At 50.7% G+C, this 25,177-nt stretch overlaps 1 protein-coding gene across 3 annotated transcripts in view; it reads left to right on the plus strand.

The window, feature by feature from the left end:
- The window catches only part of TTLL6 (tubulin tyrosine ligase like 6), a 39,061-nt gene extending 14,794 nt beyond the window's left edge, over window positions 1-24,267 (plus strand). For 2 of the 3 annotated variants that reach the window (XM_042914377.1, XM_042914379.1), the window contains 10 exons: window positions 251-394; window positions 1,003-1,088; window positions 6,585-6,810; window positions 8,071-8,243; window positions 10,843-11,031; window positions 12,151-12,325; window positions 13,474-13,734; window positions 21,208-21,574; window positions 22,474-22,710; window positions 23,545-24,267. In XM_042914377.1, the coding sequence (XP_042770311.1) occupies window positions 251-394; window positions 1,003-1,088; window positions 6,585-6,810; window positions 8,071-8,243; window positions 10,843-11,031; window positions 12,151-12,325; window positions 13,474-13,734; window positions 21,208-21,574; window positions 22,474-22,700 (1,848 nt within the window). In that variant the 3' untranslated portion in view covers window positions 22,701-22,710; window positions 23,545-24,267. The remainder of the gene's footprint in view (window positions 1-250; window positions 395-1,002; window positions 1,089-6,584; window positions 6,811-8,070; window positions 8,244-10,842; window positions 11,032-12,150; window positions 12,326-13,473; window positions 13,735-21,207; window positions 21,575-22,473; window positions 22,711-23,544) is intronic. The other variant, XM_042914378.1, reaches the window with a different exon arrangement.
- The last annotated feature ends 910 nt before the right edge of the window (window positions 24,268-25,177 follow it).

Raw genomic sequence — 25,177 nt, forward strand, 5'->3', positions numbered from 1 at the left:
GTGACAGCATGTCCCTCATCACAGGGCTTTATAATGGCACTTTGGTTGCCTGGAGATCTCTGGGAGGTGGTGAGTTGTGCTGTAGAAAACGGAGGCACAGCGTGGTTTAGTGACTTCCACAGGGCGAGTCCCCCCCCCCCCCCCCCACTCCTCCGCAACCCAGGCCAAGCCTGCACTCCGTGCCTGGCGATGATCTTCAAGTCTGCATCTCTCCTCTGAAGCCTGTGTGACTCCTGTTCCCTCCTCACAGCCCTTTATCATTGATGGGTTCAAGTTTGACCTGCGGATTTACGTGCTGATGACGTCCTGTGACCCCCTCCGGATTTTTGCATACAACGAAGGGCTAGCGCGCTTCGCCACCACCTCCTACTCCCACCCCTGCGCAGACAACCTGGTGAGCTCAGGGGACGTGCCTCCTCCCCCCCTCCTCCTTAGGGGGACGAAAAGCCCCCAGTTAAATCCACGTCCTCAAGACGCTGTGGCTACGGGCTGTCATTTGTTGAACACTTACTGCGTGCCGGGTTGCATCCGTCCCTTCACTTGGCCCTTTTAGGAGCCCTCGGAAATAGGGATTATCATCTCTCCATTTCACAAACGCGGAAATGAAAACTCAGGGTGTAAGGGACTTGGCGGAGGTCGCAGAACGAGGAAGAGAGGAGGCTGGGACCCGTGGCCAGAGCTGCCCTGCTTCAAAGTTAGCGCTCCAGATCTGCAGGAGATCCAAAGCTAGCGCTCCAGATCCGCCCACACCTTCAGACACCACCCCCCCCCCCCAGGACTTCTGAAATGTCCCTCAGGCAGTGAACCCCCCTAACGCAGGAGGGGTTGGACTCTCTTCCGCCCTAGGCTGCGGGATACCACTTGACTTCCTCTGTTTTGCCACTCGAAGCAAGCCCAAGGCCTCCCCTGTCTCTTCTTTAAGACCTAGAGGCCCCGGGAGGGCAAGGAGAGGAAGTGGGAGACCCCACAGAGTTGCGTCTCTCTCTCTCTCTCTTTCCCCAGGATGACATCTGCATGCACCTGACTAATTATTCCATTAATAAGCACAGCTCCAATTTCGTTCGAGATGCTCAGGCCGGGAGCAAGAGGTAAGGAAGCCCCTTCACTTCTCTCGTCTTGCCCCACCAGGCTCGGAGCCTCCGTCTGCGATTCTACCCAAACCCCGTCAGTCCCCCTTGGTGGTTCCATCTTGGGTCACATGGTCTCAGAAACTATTTCTTGGCCTCCGTAGTCTCTGCCCTCTGGCTGTTAATCATTAAAAGCAGGCTACCTCGTAAACCCTAGGAGGTTGGGAGGAGGAGAGAGAAACATGTACTGTTTCCCCAGCAGGATACACACACACACACACACACACACACACACACACACACACACGTACGCACACACACGTACGCACGCGTGCACGCCAAAACATATGCCTGGTACGTTGGGCCCTTCTGAGATTTCCAAACCAATAGATATTTATCGATCGCTGGTCTGCCACGCTAGAAGGACAGGTCAGGCAGATGTTCCTTGGGCCTGTGGTTTTCTGGGGTGTTGTTCCAACAGAGATTCTCAAATGATAAGTCACGATGTGTGTGGCATGTGTTGACATGACTGTGGCTGGCCGGCTTTGAGAACCACCCCCCCCTCCGCCCCACCTCCCAGGAGCAGGGAAATGAGAGGAATGCCTGAGTATCTTTCCAGTTACTACATTCATGTGATCGGCTAATCCTGTCTCATTGGAGTTTTAGGAGAAAGGGGGAGCTGAAGGAAGGGAGCCTGCCAGGCACAAGGGGAAGGGAGAGTGGTGCCTCCTGTGTGGTGGGGGCCGTGCCGGGCAGGGGGGGGGCTTTGTTTACAGTTTTCCCCCCACGAATCTTCAGAGCACTATAATCTGCCCTTTGTAGGTGGAGAACTATGAGTTAGGTACTATGTCCATTTTACAGACAAGGAAACTGAGGTCTCTGAGAGGTTAAGCTGCCCAAGGCCCCACAACTGTCAGTGCTAGAGCAGGAGGAGAAGGTAGGTCTGCCAGATTCCAAGGCTCGTGCTCTACCCCCTGCCTGAGGCTTCCGAGGGCTGATAAACACGCAATCTGTTTGGCTTTGGAGCCTCTGGGAGGCACGTGAGATTTCACAACTCCCTTGGTGGCAGAGTTCCAAAAAGCAAACGGAAAATCACTAGCTGAAGCCTGCTCAAAGGGGAGGCCTCCCCTGTTTCCGAGGGCGCCCCCCCCCCCGCCGCTCCCCACCTTGACCGTGGACGCCAGCTCAGCCTTGGGCGCCCTTGCAGGTTGAGTGACGGTGCTCAGTGAGGCCTGGCTTTCAGTCCTGGCTCTGAGTCTCGCCAGCTCAGTCGGCGTGGGCAGCGATCTTTGAGCCTCGGCTTCGTGGTGTGTAAGATGTGGGCAGAGAGATGCCCTGCCCACCTCCCACAGTCACCCCCATGAGACTCAAATGACCTGTGGGACAGTGCTCAGGGTCACCGTGGCTTTCCCTAAGGGCCCTCATTTCCCTCCTCTTATGAGAAGGCAATAGGCTTTGTGCCCTCGGGCCATGACGGAGGGGTGGCAGGGGGTGCCGGGACTAAGGGGAGAGTGTGTGGTATGGTTCTGCCACCTTGCACCCCCCTTCCTCCTTCCTCCTCTGTTTCCTCAACTCTCTTTCCCCCCAGGCCAGGCCTCGCCCCTCTGCTCCGCTCTCCCGCCCTCCCCCCTGCCCTCTCTCCCTGAGTTCCGGGCTCATCCCTCCCCAGTGCCCCTGGACATGTCCTGTGGCCTACGACTCAGCATTTCCTCACCCCTCGCTCCCACCCCAGCGTTCCAGAATGGTTCCCCTGCCCAGCTTCCCCATCTCTCCCTCCTGACCTGCAGGATTAGGGAGTTTGGTGTCCTTGAATCCCGAACATTCCTCCTTCAGAGGTCCCTGTGTCCCTTCCTTTCCACCAGACCCAGACCTCAGACCCAAGGGCTGCTCGGCCCCCTGGCTCTTCACCCTAAATCCAGACTTTAACCTCTCTGTACCTCCATTTTCTCATCTCTAAGATAATTTAGTAATCAGGGCGCCTGGGTGGCTCAGTCGATTGAGCGTCTGACTTCGGCTCAGGGCATGATCTCCACATTCACGGGTTCGAGCCCCACATCAGGCTCTGGGCAGACGGCTCAGAGCCTGGAGCCTGCTTCCAATTCTGTGTCTCCCCCCTCCTCTCTGCCCCTCCCTAGCTCGCACTCTGTCTCTCTCTGTCTCAAAAATAAATACACGTTAAAAAAAATAAAAAATAGGGGCGCCTGGGTGGCTCAGTCGGTTAAGCGTCCGACTTCTGCCCAGGTCATGATCTCACAGTCCGTGGGTTTGAGCCCCGCGTCGGGCTCTGTGCTGACAGCTCAGAGCCTGGAGCCTGTTTCAGATTCTGTGTCTCCCTCTTTCTCTGACCCTCCCCTGTTCATGCTCTCTCTCTCTCTCTGTCTCAAAAATAAATAAACGTTAAAAAAAATTAAAAAATAAAAAGTAAAACGACATGGGAAACTACGAATACTGGCTGGCCAGCCTCAGAGATGCCGTCAAGGACCTATTGAGATGACGCATGTGAATAAGCTTCAAAAACAATAACCCCCACGCAGGTGGGTGCTGTTATTCTGTATTCTGTATACAGTAGTCCCCCTTATCTGTGGTTTCCCTTTCCACGGTTTCAGTTACCCGCGGTTAACTGTGGCCCCGGGAGCAGATGATCCTCCTGTTGGAGGATGGTCAGCCTAATGTTGCGTCACAACGTCCGCGTCACTCACCTCATTTGTCTCATCGGGGTAGGCATCGTATCTCACATCGGCTTCGTAAGCCGGGTGAGCACAGGAAGGTGTTTCTAGAGCGTGCAGGAGAGACCACAGTCACACAACTTTTAGTTGTGCCTAATTTAGAAACTAAGCTTCATCACGGATGTGTCTGCATAGGGGAGAACATAGTACCTGCAGGGTCTGGTGCTCTCCATGGGTTCAGGCATCCCCTGGGGGTCTGGGAATGTATCCCCTGTGGATAACGGGGTGGCGGGGGGAGGGGGGACTTCTCTACTCATTACTGGAAAATGGTAGAGCCAGAGTAAAACTCCCGTGTCTGCCCTGAACCCCCAGGCCATAGTCTGTGCTATTCGTTCCATGGGGTTCTACCAGGATGCTCTTTGGCTCATATTCCGTATATAGGCCTTGCTCGTTCCCACTTCTCCATCTGTGCTCAGCTCCAACCAAAACCATGGGGGAACATCCTCGAAAGCCCGTCGGGCTCGCTAAGCTTCCATACTGCCTTCTCCGATCTGGTTCTAGGTTCTGGTGCAGCCATATAACTAACCACTGTGAAACCAGTCGTCTCTATGGACCTCTGTTTCCTCATTTAATCAGATGAGAGGATTGGGTTCCATCTCTGAGGATGGACTATGGGATCTGAGTCAAGCCACCCACCTTCCCGTTTCTGCACCCCCACCACCCTCTGGTCAACGTCAGCCATAGCCCGTAACTGCTCTGGGTTTGGTGCACATGTTTGTCTTGTGTCCTTGCTTGTACTTAAGTTCCCTGAGGGTTAGAGCGATGCCCTGGCCTTCTGGGCACCTCCCATGTTGCCGGGCAGAGTCCTTCTTTCCTTCTCTCCCTCCTTTGTCCTTCGCTCTTCTTCCTCTTCCCCACCTTCTGAGGTGATCTGCTTCTTACGCTGACTGCCTTACCCGCCCCCAATTCCCCTGTCCCCAGCTCGAGGCCAGCTGCACCCCCAGTAAGTCCCCCACCAGGTGCACACTCAGCAGGAACAGTGGAGGGAAAGACTGAACAATGGGAAACCTGGCAGGGCTGGGGGGGGGGCGGTGCAGAGACCAGGCCCTCTTCATCTTTCGAGGTGCCTGGCACATAGCTGGTGTGTTAAATTGAATTGGCTAACCACTGGGCATTATGAAATTACACAATAATGTATATTCATTGTGATGTGCCTGAGTCATCAAGAAGAGGTTACGCCATGATTTGCAATGTCTGTTATAAGAAGTGTATAATCTATTTGGGGAAGATTTATTTCCCAATTAGGCAAATTAAATACATTTTTTTTTTTTTTTTTTTTTTTTGCACTTGAATGGATTGGCTTCAAGCGATCTGGAAAATTCATTTATGGGCAACACTTTATACCCTGACAATGGCGGGGGCGGGGTGGGGGGAGGTGGGCCTCTGTGTGCAGTGGCCTTTGCTAATCTGTCTTTACATGAATGCATCCTTGGTTGGTCGTTTCATATGGGGGTCGACTCCCCAAATGGTCCTTGGCTTCCCATGGTCGCAGGATCGGTTTCCAGGGGTCCTCTCACTTCATGAGTTTCGCATGTTCAGCAGACCCTCGGCAAATGTGCGTTGACTGACTGCCCCCGCTTCCTCCTTTTTGGCCCCATTGGCTGGGGTCCCGTGAGCTCTTGGCACTGCCTTGTGAGCCCCTGTCTCTTGGCTCGTCTTCCCCTCTGCTCTTCCCGCCCCCGTGTCTCTCCCTCACACATTCCCACTTCAGCTCCGTGTGTGCATGCTTGTGCATGTGAGCGGGTGGCTGTGTGTCCCCACCGTCGCCTCTTAGACCTGTCAGCTGTGCCCTTTCTCTGGACTGCCCAGCTCAGAGCTGACCAGAGCACCCCTTCAGACGTTTCCTCACGAACCTCTCCACACGGGGTAGACGTCCTCTGATCTGTGTAATAGGGTGAACAGCGGGTGACTGAGGGGGTTTCTGGGATGTGAGACTCTCAGTTCTAAAATCAGGACTGGGGGCGCCTGGGTGGCGCAGTCGGTTGGGCGTCCGACTTCAGCCAGGTCACGATCTCGCGGTCTGTGAGTTCGAGCCCCGCGTCAGGCTCTGGGCTGATGGCTCGGAGCCTGGAGCCTGTTTCCGATTCTGTGTCTCCCTCTCTCTCTGCCCCTCCCCCGTTCATGCTCTGTCTCTCTCTGTCCCAAAAATAAATAAAAAACGTTGCAAAAAAAAATTTTAAAAAAATAAAATCAGGACTGTCCTAGTTTGCCTGGGACAGTTGGTAACCCTCTCTGTGGCGGTGCCCTGGGGCTGCCTTTTCCCTGTGGATAGTCCTAAAGCAAAGTTTCTGTGAACCTAGTGTCCTCAGAAGCCCCTCAGATGGCTGGCGTGGGACCCAAGTATTGGTGTTCTTAGAAGGCTCCCTACGTGTTTCTAATGAACACCAAAGGCTGAGAAACCATTTGCCATCAAAGCCAAACCATAATGTAGGATGTTGGGTGGGTTGTTTTTTTGTTTTTTTGCACCCATTAAGCTTTCCACCCAGAATACCTTGTCCCTGCCCCGGCCTCACGGGTGTTTTCTGGGTCACAGTGAAAGTGCCCAAGCCAGGTCTTATGTGTCATTTTTACCTGCACCCACTTCAGGGCCGCAGAGGCTTGAGGACTGTGGCCCTATATCTCCTGCAGGCCCCTCCTGAGCTGACACAGCCCTGTTGTCGCCCTGCATCCCGGGCGTCCATCCCCGTTAACTCCCGGGACTTCTCCAGAAGTTTCTCGGTTCCAGCATGAGATGGCCTTAGCTGACCAGAGGGGGGCCGCTTTTGCCTCACGGCCTGTGGTTTCCTTCCAGGAAGCTCTCCACCTTCGGTGTGTACATGGAGAGCCATGGCTACAACACGGAGCAGGTCTGGAGAGACATCGAGGATGTCATCATCAAGACGATCATCTCCGCCCACCCCATCATCAAGCATAACTACCACACCTGCTTCCCCAACCACACACTCAACAGCGCCTGCTTTGAAATCCTGGGCTTTGACATTTTGCTGGACCACAAACTCAAGCCCTGGCTGCTGGAGGTAGAGGGGTTGGGGCGAGGGGCGAACACTGGCCGCTCTTACTGGGGTCGGCGGGGGTCAGGCTCATGCCTTCAACCCCCCGGCTCAGCCAGATCTTCGCAATCAACCTCCCGGCCAAGCCAGTTCATCTGCCCGGGGCTTGCTGCCCGGGGCTGAGAAGTGGCCACCAGAGGGGGTAGACGGCCAGGGATTAGCGAATTCCTTGTGCCTTCTTGAAGTCCGCCCATAGCGGGGGGGTGGGAAAACCGTTGATCTCAGGCGCAGAAAGCCTCCAAAGACAGCTTTGTCTTTTGTAATAGAATCATCTCCCAGAGAGGGGGTGTTGTTCATCAGAACTGGGTGATGATATTCGAGATCAGACAGGAGCTGCCGGGCCTGGCTGTCGGGGGCTTGGGCCACTCGGTTCCAAGCACCAACACAGAGTGGGCTGGTGTCTGTGGCCGCGGGAGTGGGTGGAGAGCCGTTCAACGAGTTTCCTGTCTCCCCCAGACCCATGGCAGGGTGCCCCGCAGCACGTTACGTAGGGCGTAGGGCGTCTAAACAGGACGGACTTTTCCGCGAGCAGGAATGAGTTCTCTCCCACCTCCACTGGTCTCCCCCTCAATCCTGCTCAGAGTCCCGAATGCATCGCTCTGGTTTCTTCCCCACCTCCCAGCCTGACCCTTTGGACTGGGTCTGGGTCAGCCAGACCCTCTGGCTGGTCTCCCAGCCAGACCCTTCCATCTGTCCTGTGGGATGGCATGTACCTGAGAGAGCACACACACCAGGGGGAGGGGAGACCAAAGACAGGGCACCCCTGATGCTTCTCGAGAGGAAAGGCCTGATGGGACGGGCGCCTGGGTGGCTCAGTCAGCTAAGCGTCAGACTTCTGCTCAGGTTGTGATCTTGTGGTCGGGGTTCGGGGGACAGAGCTCTGCACCAGGCTAGGCACAGTCAGTGAGGAGCCTGCTTGGGATTCTCTCTCTTCTCTCTGTCCCTCCCCTCCCCCTCTCAGAATAAATAAACTTCTAAAAAATCATAAAAGAAAAAAAAAAGAGGAAAGGGCTGAAATATACGCTGGTTAAACCAGAGGATATTCTCCTTCCTCCTTTTCTCACTCTGGCTGCAGTGCGGACTCCCTCTCCCTGTCTCTCCCCCCTCACCTGGTAGCCAGGGCCCCAAGCTGGGCTGAGGCTGCTCCCTGGAGGTGGCATTTTGGCCTCACTCCCTGCCTCCGCTCTGGACAGCCCAGCCCTCCCCCTCCCCCCGGTGCCTTCACAGGTCAACCACTCTCCGAGCTTCTCCACCGACTCCTGGCTGGATAAAGAGGTGAAAGACAGTCTGCTATATGACACTTTGGTCCTGATCAACCTGGGAAGCTGTGACAAAAAGAAAGTCTTGGAGGAGGAGAGACAACGGGGGCAGTTCCTGCAAAAATGTTCTCGGCAGACCAGGTACAGAGGTGCCCCGAGACCCTGGAGACCCCACTGTCTGTGACTTCCCTGCTCCCAGTAACACTGGCCTGGCCTGGTCCTCGACAGCCTACTGGTTATGTGGCCTTCATGTCACTTCTGAGCCTCAGTGTTCTTTCTGTGAAATGGAGCCAGTGATACCTAAGTGGAATTAAATGAGATAAAAGTTCATCACAGTGCCTGGCACGATAGGGTGTGTTAGAGACCGTGAGGAGTCTTGCCTGCTGGGGGCAGGCAAAATGAGTGAAGGGGGTTAAAAGCTACAAACTTCCATTTATCAAATAAATAAGTCATGGGGATATGATGTAGGGCATGGCGACTATAGTTAGTAAGACTGTATTGCGTGTTTGAAAATTGCAAAGAGAAGCACCTGGGTGGCTCAGTCGGTTAAGCATCCGACTTCGGCTCAGGTCGTGATCTCACGGTTCGTGAGTTCAAGCCCCACGTCGGGCTCTGTGCTGACAGCTCGGAGCCTGGAGCCTGCTTCCGATTCTGTGTTTCCCTCTCTCTCTCTCTCTCTGCCCCTCCTCTGCTCGTGCTCTGTCTCTCAAAAATAAATAAACATTTTTTTTAAGTTAAAAAAATAAAGAAAGTTGCTAAGAGAGTAGATCTTAAATGTTCTCATCACAAGAAAAACATTTTTGTTAACTGTATGGTGATAAATGTTAAGTAGACTTATCGTGGGGATCATTTCATGATATATAACAATATCGAATTGTGTTGTACACCCGAGAACCTAACAGGGTGGTATGTCAATGATATCTCAATTAAAGCAAGTGATTGCATTTAAAAAAAGAATCTTGTCCCGAGTTGGTGGGGAGGGAAGTCAATTCTAACAAATGATAATCCTATTTGGAAAATTAGCTTATATGTGCAGAAAGGGGCCTTTTGGACATTTTTACCGTGAGCATTTTTTTTTTTTTTTTTGTACTTAAAAATAGGAGATTGGGGCACCTGGTGGCTCCGTCGGTTAGGCTCCCGACTTCGGCTCAGGTCATGATCTCACAGTTCGTGAGTTCGAGTCCCGCGTCTGGCCCTGTGCTGACAGCTCGGAGCCTGGAGCCTGCTTCGGATTCTGTGTCTCCCTCTGTTTCTCTGCCTCTCCCCCGCTCACGCTCTGTCTCTGTCTCTCAAAAATAAATAAATGTTGGGGCACCTGGGTGGCTCAGTCGGTTAAGCGTCCGACTTCAGCTCAGGTCACGATCTCGCGGTCCGTGAGTTCGAGCCCCGCGTCGGGCTCTGGGCTGATGGCTCAGAGCCTGGAGCCCGCTTCCGATTCTGTGTCTCCCGCTCTCTCTGCCCCTCCCCCGTTCATGCTCTGTCTCTCTCTGTCTCAAAAATAAATAAAACCTTAAAAAAAAAAAAAAGAAAAAGAAAAAAAATAATGTTAAAATTTTTTAAAAATAAGAGATTTAGTTATAGACAGAACTATATCCCGGATATGAGTTCATTAAATATAAGATGAAGATTCAGGGATCACCAATCCCCAAATTAAAACCATTCCTTCATTTTTGCCGAAAGACCCATTGGTCTGTCCTACCCCATGTTACCTGTTGGCAGGAGCGAGCGCCCCCTGCTCCCCGAGTGGCAGCACCTGCCTTTAAACAGGGGCCTTCATTCTGCGGAGCGATTCTCGTGTCTGAAGAGCCTGAACTTGGTGGAAGAAATGCCTTTGTGGCTTTTCAGATCCCCCTGAAGCCCCTCTCTTCCCATGAGCAGAACCAACCCTTGGGGGGGCGGGGTTGGGCTTCTGACGCGGAGGCAATAGCATCTACGTTGTGACAGCACTGTGTTTCTCAGGGCACTTTTGCGGGTGCCCCGTCTTCCCTGTGAAGACAGGTGGGTAGCGGGGGGGGGGGGGGTGTTATATGGTCCTGTCGTTGGAGCTAAGGAGACCAAGCGTCTGGGAGGGGAACTGACTTGCACGAGGTCGCCCCGCCGGGAAGTGACAGGTCTGGAGCCAAGAACCCAGGGAGCGTGCCGCTTGGGACTCCTCCGGGCTGCCTTCCACTGAGCTGGCTCTGTCTCAACTTCTCCAGGAGGAGGCAGCCTCCGTTAGGGAGGAGCCGGGGCCCTCCCCTGAATCATCCTCTTGGTCATGGCTTGGCCCCCGGATAAGCTCCGTGCTCTCGGTCTCCCTGCTGTAAAAGGGACTCATCATTCCTCCCTCTCTGACCTCCAGCTCCCCCAGGGGCTGTGAGGGAGAATGAGATCATCGCAGCTCATAAAAGCTCAGCCAAAGAAGCCCTCACATTTAGCCACCTCTCCAGAGGAGGGAAATCAGGGCTGCAAAGGGGGACGTGGCCACAGTCCGCCTCCTCCGACCTGAGCCAAGGGGAAACTGGGATCTTGTATGACGAGAGACCTTGGTGAGCAGTCGGAAAGACTGTCCTAACCAGCATTTAGTGCCTCATGACAACGGCTGTCCCGAGAGGGCTAGAATCAGTCCCGCACATTTATTTAGCAAATACGGGTTGACCGCCGTTGTGTGCGAGGCCTCCGCCTGGCCCCAGGTGACATCCAGCTTGGCACGTCCCTTCCTAGAAAATCTACAGCAGCCTTGCATTCTGTTCCCCAACAGGATCGAGGAGGTCAAGGGTTTCCAGGCTGTGTGGTTAGAGAAAACTGAGAAGTACGAGAAGGAAAACTGTGGAGGGTTCCGCCTGATTTATCCTACTCTGAATGCGGAGAAGTATGAGAAGTTTTTCCAGGGAAACAGCTCTCTCTTCCAGAATACTGTTGCCTCCAGGGCTCGGGAGGTGTATGCCCGGTAGGAAGGCTCTGGGTGAGGTGGGTGGGTGTCGGGGTGGGGGGGACACTATACTTGACCTTTAGGGTGACTGGCCTGGCACAGCGAGGAGGGTCTTTTATTTATTTATTTTTTAAATTGTTTAATGTTTATTTATTTTTGAGAGAGAGAGACACAGCGTGAGCAGGGGAGGGGCAGAGAGAGAGAGGGAGACACAGAATCCGAAGCAGGCTCCAGGCTCTGAGCTGTCAGCGCAGAGCCCGATGCGGGGCTCCAGCCCACAGACTGGGAGATCACGACCTGAGCCGGAATCAAGAGTTGGACGCTTAACTGACTTAGCCACCCAGGCGCCCCACGAGAAGGGTCTTTGAGCTTCAGTCCCCAACCTGGGAGTTGCCAGGGATATATTTGCTTTGGTCTCACAAGGACCAGGAATGCTAAGATACCCCGGTGTGGGGCGTTAAGTGGCTACGTGGCTGTTTCTAGAGACTCGCCCCTGAGAGAGGCACCCTCACCCCTCTCCAGAATTCCCAGTCCTTCAGAACTCCTGAATCCCCACAGGTAGGAAACCTAAGAGCTGGAAGGGACTCATCCTGTCCCGTCTAATCCCTACCCATCACTCGTTTTATGGAAGGGGAGGTCAGAGCCCAGAAGGGGTCACGTAGCAGGTGATGGCAAAAGAGAGATCGGAATCTCTGTCTCCTGACCCGGGTGACCGAGTTAGTCCCACTACGTCATTGGCCAGAGAGGTGTAGTGGTCCAACACGGGGGCCCCTTGGTTTGGCCGCCTACCCCGACCCTCTTCCCGGCACCTGCCACGCGTGGCCTTTGGCCCGTTGGGAAGCAGAGACGGAGACAAGGGGGTGGAGCCCCGTAGAGCCGCTTGCTTTGCGTGTCTCCCTGGATGCTGTTCCCCAGGCTGGGAATGGTCTGGTGGGAGGAATGCCTCCCCCCCCTCCCCCCACCTCCTGCTCTGTGCCCTGCAATGTCATGGATGCAGGCCAGACACGCTGGGGGAAGGACATGTGGAGCATTGCCCTTCTTTGCCGAGTCTCATCCCCCACCCCCCCTCGGGGGACAATAGCCTGCATTTGCAGCCCACCCCTCACCTCCCTGACGCTCGCTGTTCCTCACGGACAGGCAGCTGATCCAGGAGCTGAGACTCAAACAGGAGAAAAAATCCTTCCAAACGAAAGAGAAGAAGGCAGAGACGCAGGGGGAGTCGGCCGGCGAGCGAGCGAGGGGCAAGAGCGCGAGGAGCTGGCCACAGAAACCACAGCAGGAACACAAGGCCACGGCCCCCGTCTCCAGACAAGTAAACCCGGCGGGGAGGGGCGCCCGTGTGCCCAGCACCCTTCCTCGGCTGGGGCCGGTCCGTGGGGGGCTGCTGAGGAGGCCCCTGCCCAGAGCCCTGACGCACTAAAGGAATGGGGGGCTGCATGGAGGGCTGGGCCCCAGGAGGCAGGGGGGCCTGGAAGTCACAAGGAGCCCGGCGTCCTTCAGACGCTCACCAGCCCTCCAGTGGGAGTGAAAGCAGCTAGGAGGCCAGGCACGGTCCCCATGTAGGCCGCGGGCTCCGGGCCCACCTCCAGCTTGGGTTGGAAAGCTCGCCTCCAGCAGGCCAGGGGCACAGCTGGGGTGGGGGTGGGGGTGGGGTGCAGAGAAGAGCATTAGGGACGCAGGACCCTCCCCGTTACATGGGGTGACTGACCACAGCTGGGTCCTTCCAGCCTGCCCGCTGCTCAGAGTGTGTGGCCCAGCCCCGGCCTGTGGGCCAGCTGTCCAGTTGTCCTACCCTCTGAATCTTTGGATTCCCCCTCTCTGCCACACTGTCTCTTCTGGCTCGGTGGAAGGACTCACGCTGGCTTTTTGGACCATCTCCTTTTTCTCCAACACTCGCCTGAAGGGGCAAGATTAGAGCAGGATCTTTTTTTTTTTTTCTATGTTTTTTATAACTTTGTTAGGGTCGTAGGCCCTTTGAGAATCTGATAAAAGCTATGGAACCTCTTGCCAGAAAATATACAAAGGTACAATTTTAAAACTGCAGTCTTTGGGGCGCCTGGGTGGCTCAGTCGGTTAAGCGGCCGACTTCGGCTCAGGTCACGATCTCACGGTCCGTGAGTTCGAGCCCTGCGTCGGGCTCTGTGCTGACCGCTCGGAGCCTGGGGCCTGTTTCCGATTCTGTGTCTCCCTCTCTCTCTGCCCCTCCCCCGTTCATGCTCTGTCTCTCTCTGTCTCAAAAATAAATAAACGTTAAAAAAAAAATTAAAACAAACTACAGTCTTAAGTGGCTCAGAGATGCCATGAAACCATCCATGAGCCCTCTAGAACCACGGATTAGAGACACTTTGGTACCAATTGCTTTCCTTCTCTTCTCCTTGGCACCTACCCTGGGTGCAGATGCATCTGGAAATGGACACAGCTGGGTTCCCACGGGCCGTGTTTGGTTTCCTCCCTTCCCAGAATCTCCAGCCATTGACGTTAGTGTCCTGCACACCTGAGTTGCTCTTGAGTGTCAGAGATGCAAAGACAAATGAGACAGACAGCAGCCTCGCCCCGGAGGCCCCCACAAAAGAGGCCGGCCCTGCACGGCGGCACACCTCTGCACCTGACCTGAGGCACTCGAGCCTTCTCGGCTGCCCGGGGCTGGAGCTCGGTAACCCCCTCTCCAGAAACAAGGAGGTCAAGTCCGCCTCCGCAATGAACATATTCACCAGCACTGAGGTGAGTAGAGTCCTCCACCTCCCCAGAGGGCTGAGCTCAGGGGGCGGTGGTAGGAGGAGTCTTGCTTTCTGGTCCCTTCTCTACCCCTGAGTCCTCACTGTCTGTCTCTGAGTGAGCCGCTCAAGCCTCGATTTCCCCACCTGGGAAGCCCGAGTTGTGGAATAGCATACCTGCTAGGAGAACGGACCCTTACTTCTAGGGCTTTTCAAATGTTAATCACAGGCCCACCAAGCGCTGGGTCACGACTGTACTTTAACTACTGGAAAATCTTCAGCGTTGTTGGGCCTCGGCTCGGCCCAAGTGCAGTATAGAGCGGTGTAAGTGTTTTTCAAGTTTCTAACCATAGCCCACAGTAGAAATCCATTTTATTTCATCCGTACGTAGACACACACTGAAAAAAAATTTTCCAGAAAAGTGCTTGGGGGGGGCTTCTGGCTGGCTAAGTCGGGGGAGCAAGTGACTCTTGATCTTGGGGTTGTAAGTTCGAGCCCCATGTTGGGTGGGGAGATCACTTAAAAGTAAAATCTTAAGGGGCGCCTGGGTGGCTCTGTCGGTTGGGCGTCCGACTTCGTCTCAGGTCATGATCTCGCGGTTTGTGAGTTCGAGGCCCGCGTCGGGCTCTGTGCCGACAGCTCCGAGCCTGGAGCCTGCTTCGGATTCTGTGTCTCCCTCTCTCCGCCCCTCCCTTGTGCATGCTCTGTCTCTCTCTCAAAAATAAACATTAAAGAGGCGCCTGGGTGGCTCAGCCGGTTGAGCGTCCGACTTCGTCTCAGGTCATGATCTCGTGGTCCGTGAGTTCGAGCCCCGCGTTGGGCTCTATGCTGATGGCTCAGAGCCTGGAGCCTGTTTCAGATTCTGTGTCTCCCTCTCTCTGACCCTCCCCTGTTCATGCTCTGTCTCTCTCTGTCTCAAAAATAAATAAATGTTAAGAAAAAGAAATTTAAAAAAAACATTAAAAAAACTTTTTTAAAGGTTAAGATGGTAAATCTTTGTGTGTGTGTGTGTGTGTGTGTGTGTGTGTGTGTGTGTGTTTATTTTACTGCAATAAAAAAAAAAAAAGAATAAAGAGTATGAATTAGGATCTGGCTGCCTCTGTTTGGATACTTGGATCCTGGAGTCTCCTATATGACTTTTGTCTAGTCACTCTTATCTCCCCAAGCCTTAGATTACTCATTGAGAAAATGGTCATTTAATAATAATAACTACAGAGGATTACTTTGAGTGTTAAATGAAAGAATTGACGAAAATATTTCGGGGCACCTGGGTGGCTCAGTCAGTTACGTGTCCGGCTCTTGATTTGGGCTCGGGTCATGATCTCGTGGTTCATGGGATCCAGCCCCACGTCGGGCTCTGAGCTGACCGCACGGTCCCTGCTTGGGATTCTCTCTTTTCTCTCCCTCTCTTTCTGTCCCTCGCCAACTCGCACGAGTGCTCCTGCGTGCGTGTTCTCTCTCTCAAAATAAATAAACTTTAAAAAAAAAAAAAAGGGAAAAAGAGGTTTAGAGTGGTGCCTGTTGCACAGGACTCCGGAAGCATTAGCTGTTATTTTAATATTCGTGTGACTTCTTAAGACTGCCTCTGTGCTCTTCTCATTAATCTAAGACTTTAAGCGGTACTGCTTACTCTAAAGAGGTTTTCAAAAAATAAGGCAACAACATTTTATTGTCTTTTTTTTTCTTTTTTGGATTTCATATGCAGAGGGCTGATTCAGTAAAAATCCTTGGTTCATTCAAAGCCTTTGTGTCTTTCATTTACTTATTTTTTTCCTTTTATCTTTATGCTTATTCACCATCTTTGGTTAGTGTGTTTCTTGGCAAAGTAGAGATTTTTTTTTTAATGTTTATTTTTGAGAGACAGACAGAGTGTGAGCAGGTGAGGGACAAAGAGAGAGGGAGACACAGAATCCGAAGCAGGCTCCAGGCTCTGAGCGGTCAGCATAGAGCCCGACGCAGGGCTCGACCCCATGAACCGCGAGATCATGACCTGAGCTGAAGTCAATGCTTAACCCACTGAGCCACCCAGATGCCCCAGTAGAGATTTTTTTTTTTTTAATGCATGCACTTAAACTTTATTTAAATGTGATTGGGTTATTTATCTCATTCTATGACCCAGTCTTTTTCTTGTTGAGCCCTGTTTTTTTTTTTTCTTTTCTTTTTTTAAGGTTAAATTTGGGTGCATTGAAATGCTCAAAATTTTTTGAAAAGTTTGTGTACTTAAGTAATCTCTCCACCCAATGTGAGGCTTGAACTTGAATCCAGAGTCACATGCTGTTCTGACTGAACCAGCCAGCCACCCTGAAATGCTCAAATCTTAACTCTACGATTCTGATAAATAAACACATCTATGTAACCTCTATCCCTGTCACAGTGTAGAAATTTCTGACATCTCCAGAAAATTCCCTCCTGCCCTTTTCCTGGCAATTGTCCCCCTCACCCCCCCCCACCCCCCCCCACCCCCCACCCCGTTCCCTGTGTCCGTCATTCAAGGACAAGGGATCCTGACCCTGGCTTTTTTGACCTTGGACTATTTTGCCTATTCTAGAATCTTATATAAATGGAATAAAATAGTACATATTCTTTTGTGTCTGTCTTCTTTAGCTGAATATTATATCTGAGATCCATTCATGTTGTTGGGTATATCAATAGTTGGTTCTTCACTGCTGAATTATAATCTATTGTACAAATCTACTGCAGTTTATCATTCTCCTGTTGATGGACATGTGGGTTGTTCCCAGTTTTTATTTTTTTATTGCTACTGTGATTAAAGTTTCTATGAACATTGCTGTACAAGTCTTTGTGGACATATGTTTTCATTTCTCTTGGGTAACTACCTAGAAGAAGTTTGCTAGGTCAAGGTGTAGATCTATGTCGAACTTTATAAGAAACTCCAAAATCTTTATTTAAAGTGATTGTATCATTTGTACATTTCCACTGACAATGAATGAGAGTTCCATTTGTCCCTCTGTCCACATTTGGGGTTATCTGCTTTTTAAATTTCAGCTACTCTACTGGCTATTTGTGATTTCACTTTGTAGTTTTAATTTGCAGTGCCCTGGTCGTTAACTGTTTTGAGACTTTGTCAGGTGCATGTTGGTCATTCGTATTATCTTTCTTTGTGAAGAGTCTGTCAAGTTTTTGCTTCCCTCTCTTTTAAAAGTTAGGATTTTTTATCTTTTTATTATTGACTTGTAGGAATTCTTTGTATATCCTGGAAACCTGCTTATTCTTTTCCTTTCCTTTTTTTTTAAGTTTTTTTTTTTTTAATCTTTATTTTTGAGAGAGAGAGGGACAGGGCACAAGCAGGGGAGGGGCAGAGAGAGAGGGAGACACAGAATCCGAAGCAGGCTCCAGGCTCTGAGCTGTCAGCACAGAGCCCGACTCGGGGCTCGAACTCACGAACTGCGATATCATGACCTGAGCCGAAGTCGGACACTTAGCTGACTGAGCCCCCCAGGGGCCCCATGGCTTCTTTTTCTTACTCGTGCCTTTGATTCGTGAAAGATTTTAATTTTGATGAAGTTTATCAATTTTTCTCTTATTGCTTTCTGTGTCCTATTTAAGAAATTTCATGTACTTCCAGGTCATAAAGATGTTCTCTTAGTTTTTTCCTAAAAGCTTTATAGCTTTAGCTTTGTGTATAGGTCCATGATCCATTTCAAATTAATTTTTGGGTATGCTTGGTGATGGGAACCAGGGTTTGTTTTTCCCATATGTGTTGCTATTTTGAACACTATTTTTAAAAAATTTTTAAAAAGACTTTTTTTTTTTTTTTTTTTTGAGAGAGAGAGAAAGAGAGGAGGCAGGGAGGGACAGAGGAAGAAGGAGAGAGAGAATCTTAAGCACCCTCCATGCCCAATGTGCAGCCTGATGTGGGACTTGATCTCATGACCGTGAGATCATGACCTGAGCCGAAATCAAGAGTCAGACGCTTAACCAACTGAACCACTCAGGCACCCCTCTAACACTGTTTATTGAAAAGGCTTTCCTGTGGGGCGGCTGGGTGGCTCAGTCAGTTAAGCATCTGACTTCAGCTCAGGTCATGATCTTACAGTTCATGAGTTTGAGCCCCACATCAGACTCTCTGCTGTCAGTGCAGAGCCTGCTTTGGATCCTCTGTCTACCCTTCTTTCTGCCCTCCCCTGCTGTTTTTTTCTCTCTGTCTCTCTCAAAATAAGTAAATAAACTGGAGCTCCTGGGTGGCTCAGTTGGTTAAGCATCTGACTTCGGCTCAGGTCATGATTTCCCCATTCGTGGATTCGAGCCCCGTGTCAGGCTCTGTGCTCTTTTATTAGGCACACGTTTGCAATTATTTTGTCTTTTTGGTATATTGACCCTTTTTTCAATCATGAAATGATAAAATCCTCCTTATCCCAGATAATACTCCTTGTGTAAGGGTCTATTTTGTTTGACATTAATATAACCACTTCAGCTGATTATGGTTAGTATTTGCATGGTATATCTTTTTATTTTCAACATTTTTTTCTCATTATATTTAAAGAGTATCTCTTATAGGCAGACATAAGTGGATCTTGCTTTTTTTAATTTTTTAAGGTTTATTCATTTTTCAGAGACAGAGACATAGTGAGAGTGGGGGAGGGGCAGAGAGAGAGAGGGAGACAGAATCTGAAGCAGGGTCTGAGCTGTAAGTACAGAGCCCTGTGCTGGGCTCGAACTCACGGACCATGAGATCATGACCTGAGCTGAAGTCAGACGTTTAACTGACTGAGCTACCCAGGCGCCCCGGATCTCGTTTTTTTTTTTTTTTTTTTTTATCCAGTATAATAACCTCTGCTTTCTAATTAGGGCATTTACTCCATTTTCATTTAATACAGCTATTAATACCATTGAATTTAGAGCTGAACTTTTGTTGTTTGTTTTCTATTCATCTCTTCTGTTTTTGCTTTTTTCCTTGTGTTCCTCCTTTTCTGCCTTCTTTTGGGCTAGTTGAAAATTGAATTTTTGTGGGCTGCCTGGGTGACTCAGTCAGTTGGACATCCTACTCTTGGTTTTGGCTCAGGTCATGATCTCATGGTTTGTGAGTTGGAGCCCTGTGTCAAGCTCTGCGCTGACAGCATGGAACCTGCTTGGGATTCTCTCTCTCTCTCTCTCTCTCTCTCCCTCTCCCCCTTTCTCTCTGCTGCTCCATCATGCTTTCTCTCTCTCTCAAAAACAAATAAACTTAAAACAAATAAAGGTTTTCTTTAAAAAACTGAATATTTATAGGGCGCCTGGGTGGCTCAGTCGGTTGAGTGTCTGACTTCGGCTCAGGTCATGATCTCGCGGTTCGTGAGTTCGAGCCCCGCGTCGGGCTCTGTGCTGACTGCTCAGAGCCTGGAGGCTGCTTTGGATTCTGTGTCTCATTCTCACTCTGCCCCTCCCCAGCTTGTGCTCTGTCTCTCTCCCTCTTAAAAAGAAACATAAAAAAAAAAAAAATTAAAATTAAAACCCTGAATATTTGTTAGTTTTAATTCATTCATTTAGTTAGTTAGTGATAATTTTTGCATTTTTTTAGTGGTTGTTCTAAGGATTGCAAAATGCATCTCCAGCCTGTCAGAATCTACTTAAGAGGTAATGGATTTCATTCTGAATATAGGAAAATTATTCCCTCTTTTGTGCTAATGTACATTATAAATCCCACAACACAGTGTTATAAATTTTGCTTTTTTTAGCTTTACTTTTTAAATTAATTTTTATTATTTTTTAATGTTTATTTACTTTTTTTATGTTTTTGCTTATTTCTGAGAGAGAGAGACAGAGAGAGAAAGACAATGTGAGCAGCAGAGGGGCAGAGAGAGAGGGAGACACAGAATCCAAAGCAGGCTCCAGGCTCTGAGCTGTCAGCACAGAGCCCGACGTGGGGCTCAAACTCACAAACCGCGAGATCATGACCTGAGCCGAAGTCAGATGCTTAACTGACTGAGCCACCCAGGTGCCCCTAAACTTTATTTTTAAGTAATCCCTACCCCCACTGTGGGGCTTGAACTCAACCCTGAGATTAAGAGTTCCATGCTCCGATCACCTGGGTGGCTCAGTCGGTTAAGTGTCTGACTTCGGCTCAGGTCATGATCTCATGGTTTGTGAGTTCGAGCCCCGCATTGGGCTCTGAGCTGACAGCTCAGAACCTGGAGCCTGCTTTGGATTCTGTGTCTCCCCATCTCTCTACCCTCCCCTGCTCATTCTCTGTGTCTCTCTGTCTCTCAATAATAAATAAACGTTTGAAAATTAAAAAAAAAAAAAGAGTTCCATGCTCCACTGACTGAGCCAGCCAAGAGCCCCCAAAATTTTGCTTTAAACAGTCATAATATTTAAAAAAATTAAGAGGAAAGGCTTAAAAAAGAAAAGTTCCATTATCTTCCCATCTTCTTTTTCTTTTTTTAATGAGAAGTCAACGGTATCCATAATATTGTCTGCTGTATATAATGTGTCATTTTTCTCTGGCTGTTCCCTTTATCTCCAGATTTCAGCTCTTTGACTGTGATGTGTATGGGTATCATTTCCTTTTGGAAGAGTCTCTTTTTTTCTTTTTCTTTTTTTTAAAGAAATCTCCACCCCCAGTGTGGGGCTTGAACTGACAACCTCGAGATCAAGAGTCGCGTGCTCTTCTGACTGAGCCAGCCAGGCGCCCCCATCTGGGTGCCATTTTATTTGTATTCGTTCTGCTTAGGAGTCTTGAGCTTATTGGTCTTGTAAATTGCTGTCTTTCACCAGGTTCGAGAAGTTTATGGCTACTAGTTCTTCAAATGTTTCTTCTGCCTTATTTCATTCCTCTCTATTTTACTGCCTCTATGACCACTCTAGGTACCCCAGAGAAGAAGAATCATACAACGTTTATACTGTTGTGTTGGGCTTATTTTACTTAGCATCACATTTTCAAAGTCCGCGCATGTTGCAACATATATCAGAATTTCTTTCCTTTTTAAGGCCGAATAGTATTCCATTGGATGCATGTGCCACATTCTGTTTCTTCTTTCCTCTGTTGGTGGACAAATGGGTTATGTCCACCTTTTGGCTATTGTGAATAATGTTGCTGGGAACATTGGCGTATACACTTTTTTTGAAAAGGAGCTATCTAATAACTCATTCGGTATGTATACCTAGAAGCAGAAATGCTGAGTCATACTGTATTTGTAATCTTATTAACTGTTTCTAGATGGTTCACCAAAATGGCCATATCAGTCTACCTTCTCATTGGCAGTGCCTGAGTGTCCCTGAATACCTATTTTTCAGATGAGCAATCTCGAGTGTTTAAAATCTCTCTTGTATTAAAAACAACAACAACAAAGAAAGTTCTGTGGACGCCCCCCCTCCCCGATCCTCTGCCCTAATGTTTGTTTAACCAATTCCTGGTGAAGAAACCATTTGACTTAATCTTTCTTGCTGCTGATGAGCTTGGCTGACTTTGTTGGAATCCAGAAGGCATAGGAAGGAGCCCTAGGCTTCGACCATCTCATTTTGGGCTATTTTTCTCTTCCAGCCCTTAACCTCAGTGGAAACCTCCCCAGATTCCACCACCCAGGACTCAGACTCCCCGGAGTCTCTGCCTAGCATGACCGCGAAAACCAGCTCTGAGTGCAGTAGCCCCAAGACGGACAAGGCGGTCTTGAAATACAGGCAGCACCACATCTCCCAGCACCTCCTCCAGGGGAAAATCTCGAAAATTTCTCTGCCGACAAATTCCCAGAGCTTCTTAGGAAATCTGAACCAGAGCTGGGCTTTGCTGAAGAGTGACACGAGGAAGCAGAGTCTGATGTCGGAGCTACTCACCAGGGTTCCCCTGAGGGAGAAGCTGTCCCTGTTCCCAGCTCAGGACAACCCAAAGCTGGTGCTGAGTAACAAGTCACGTGAGTGCCAGCGTGCATGGCATGTGCCAAGGGCCTAGGGGGTGGAGCCACCAACGGAACCAGTCCTCCTCTTTGAGGAGTGGCCATTCTGGGGTGGGGGACGCAGCCCCTGCCCTCAGGCAGATGGGAGACCCCAACCTGATGGTGGAGTCATAAGCCGTGTCCTTAAGGAGTCTCTAGTCTTACCAGAAACACAAAAAAAGGCAAAAAAAAAAAAAAAAAGTATTTTTCTTTTAAATGTTCATTTATTTATTTTGAGAGAGGGACAGAGAGGGAGGGAGAATGCGAGCGGGGGAGGGGAAGAGAGAGAAGAGAGAGAGAGACCCCCGTGAACTGTGAGATCATGACCTGAGCTGAAATCAAGAGTCTGATGCTTAACCGACTGAGCCACCCAGTGTCCTGGGACCTTTTTTTCTCCTTTTAATGTCTTATTTATTTTTGAGAGAGAGAGAGAGAGAGAGAGACAGAGAGAGAGCAAGCGGGGGAGGGGCAGAGAGAGAGGGAGACCAAGGATCTGTCTGGGCTGACAGCAACGAGCTCGATGAGGGGCTCGAACTCGTGAACCGAGAGCTCATGACCTGAGCTGAAGCCGGATGCTCAACCCACTGAGCCACCCAGGTGCCCCGCTCCCCCCTCCCCCCCCCCCAATAGAATGCTTTTGACAAGTACCCTGTTCAATTTCCTGCTTCTCATTCAAATGAGCTGCATCCAGCTGAGTCACAGGGTATTGGGTGAGGGGCATTCAGTCTGGCAACAGGAAGAGAAACTACTTGGAGGAGAGGAGCGGTGGCTGATTCGGATTGAGGAACCTCAGGCGGTTTGAGGCCAGGGGACCCTAGTGGGAGGTGTGCCGAGTCCAGCGGCACACGTCGACGATGCCAATGACTTTGCCTTTCCAGAAAACCACTCCCTGCCCTGGGAGTGCTGCTGGGGCGGCCAAAGCTCTGGCAGGAAGAGGCGGCTGCACGTGTCCTCCCTTGTCCTCCTGCACCATCGTCCGAGCTACAATGTTTCTCTGAAGGATCTGCTGGTGGTCGCCACCCCAGCCCGACTGGATCCGAGGCCTGGCCGAAGCCACGGGGGAAGCGTCCAGTCACAGCCCGATCGCTGGCCCAAGAGGATGTGAGCGGAACTAGGTAGGTCCAACCATATTCCCTTCGCGTGCTTGCTGATTGGCGGGCACCACAGGTACGTATTTCTGGAATGTCGGATGGGCAGGTGGACGGCTGGAGTGATAAAGGACACGCGTACTAGAGCAGAGGTCCGAGTTCTGGGGCTTTCTTTGGTCAGTGTCATACCTTCCACACGTCAAGGCGACGTACCATATCTCACGTGATCCTCAGGTCACATGCTGCGAGGTTGGCACGAAGACATCATTACTTTGTCCTCAACTGGCAGATGAAGAGAATCAAGGTTTGGGGACATTAGACGACTCGCCCAACCTCACACAAGTGATGGGTTCTGGACAAATAACCCCGTGTTTCTTCCTCTCTACTGCTCTGCTGTGAACGGAGAGCCCATCTTGACCCGTGGGAAGAAAGGAGCCCTGCCGTGTTTCTACTTAAATCACTATGATCTCATCATCCTTCCTCTGGAGCCACTTTCACAGTGGATGGGCCACTGAGTCGAGGCCTTCAGAGGTGTCAACCGTTGAGTTTTTGGGAGATACGTAGCCCCTTGTGTAGATTTTAAGATGATTAAGAGAGGGGCACCTGGGTGGCTCAGTCAGTTGAGCGTCCGACTTCGGCTCAGGTCACGATCTCGCGGTCCGTGAGTTCGAGCCCCGCGTCGGGCTCTGTGCTGACAGCTCAGAGCCTGGAGCCCGTTTCCGATTCTGTGTCTCCCTCTCTCTCTCTTACCCTCCCCTGCTCACGCTCTGTCTCTCTCTGTCTCAAAAAAAAAAAAAAAAAAAAAAAAAAAAAGTTAAAGGAAATATATACACATATCTTTTTTTTTTTTTTTTTTTCCAGAATCAGACCGGATCTCTGCCATTGTTTCCCTTTCCACGTCGTATTCCCAGGAAATGATTTATCTTTTCTTAAAGTGTCTACAACGTCCATAGGATCAACGGAAAGTTTTATTTCCTCATCTAGATATCCTGGTCTTACAACTACCTCCCATTAATACCAGTGGGCCAACAGCCTTGCCTTTTGTGCCCTCCCAGTTAGCTTCTGGTGCTGAAGGACCGTGACTTATGAGAAGTATTGGAGCTGCCCCAGGATCCACCCCAGCTGCCCCACCAGTGGCATTCCTACGGGTCCCTCAGATGGCATCGTCATCCAGAACACTCCCCCCCCCCCCCCGCCCTCCCCTCCCCCCCCAGGTAGAGCAGTGTGAAGGGAGGCATGTTTCAGGGAAGGACTCAAAGCTTCCAGGGATGCAAAGCCCCCCGTCCACCAACAGGCCTGTGTCAGTTGGCTTTCAACCTCGAAGAGAAAAGACAGAGAAAGGGCCAGGCCTGCATGGAGAATTCTGAGCCCTGAATGGAGAATTCTGAGCCCTGAGACCAGACCTCCTCCCACCCCAGCCACCTCTGTGCCACCTTTGTGCCCCCTCCCTCACTGGTCCACATCGATCCTGCTGATGGAGAAAAAAGTGAGGCGAGAGTGCCCAGCGTGCAATGTTTCTTCCATCAACCTGCAGAAATGACGCATCTTCCCCTCAAGTGTGCATTAATAAATTGCCACGCTCAATGCTAGGGTGGTGAGCCTGATCCAGAGCGGGGATGGGAAGGGGGAAGGGGGAAGGGGGAGAGATTGTTCTCGCAAGCAACTCCTTGGTAAGAAAGCTCCAAATTCACTGAAAATGCATCAGGAGCCTTTGAAGAATTTCTTTGGATGAATGGTAGGCCCTGCCCTCCTTGCTGGGAGGCTAGTGCCCAAGGTGGCCCTTTGCGCAGGGGGCGGGGGTGGGGGGTTGGGGCAACGGTGGAAGAAGGGTGAGGTCCCAAGTCAAGAACCTGCTTCCCAATGTTGATGCAGCTTTGCTTTATGAATTCCTACTGGCACGAATTTCTGGCCTCAAGGATGCCAGGGGGTTCTGGGATACTTGAAGCACACACAGCTCTCCTCACTCAGTTACCCAAAGGAGTGAATGGAGAAGCCATTTGGGTCCCGCTGTGAAGGACACGCATACACAACACCTTCATCCCCACCTAGGCGCCTGGCGGGCTCACTCAGAAGAGCATGTGACTCTTGATCTCGGGGTTGTGAGTTTGAGCCCCACATTGGGCACAGAGATTATTGAAAAAAAGATTAAACCCCCTTGGCTCGCCCTTTCCCAATACCATTGAGGACCCTCCAAGTAGACGGACTCAAGGCCAATTTTTCCATTGTCAATTTTCAGGCTATACGGATCATAGCCTGGCCCACACAAAAGATGTAAGCCTTGCCGAAATAGGGCTTTCTGGAACGTCTACAATCTCTCCCCTTTTCTCCCTAGTCACCAGCCCCAGCCAGTCAAGGTTCCTGAGCTGATAAAAAGGAAGTCTTTTAATGAGGTGAAGTCAGAACGATTTGTCTTTCTAGGGGACAATTTGGTGCCCACACCTTTGATCCCAGAAACGGGCTCAGCTTCATGGGCGTGCAGTCTGTGTTGTCTCAC

This window comes from Panthera leo, chromosome E1 (genome assembly GCF_018350215.1).
Source record: "Panthera leo isolate Ple1 chromosome E1, P.leo_Ple1_pat1.1, whole genome shotgun sequence".
Lineage (NCBI taxonomy): Eukaryota > Metazoa > Chordata > Mammalia > Carnivora > Felidae > Panthera > Panthera leo.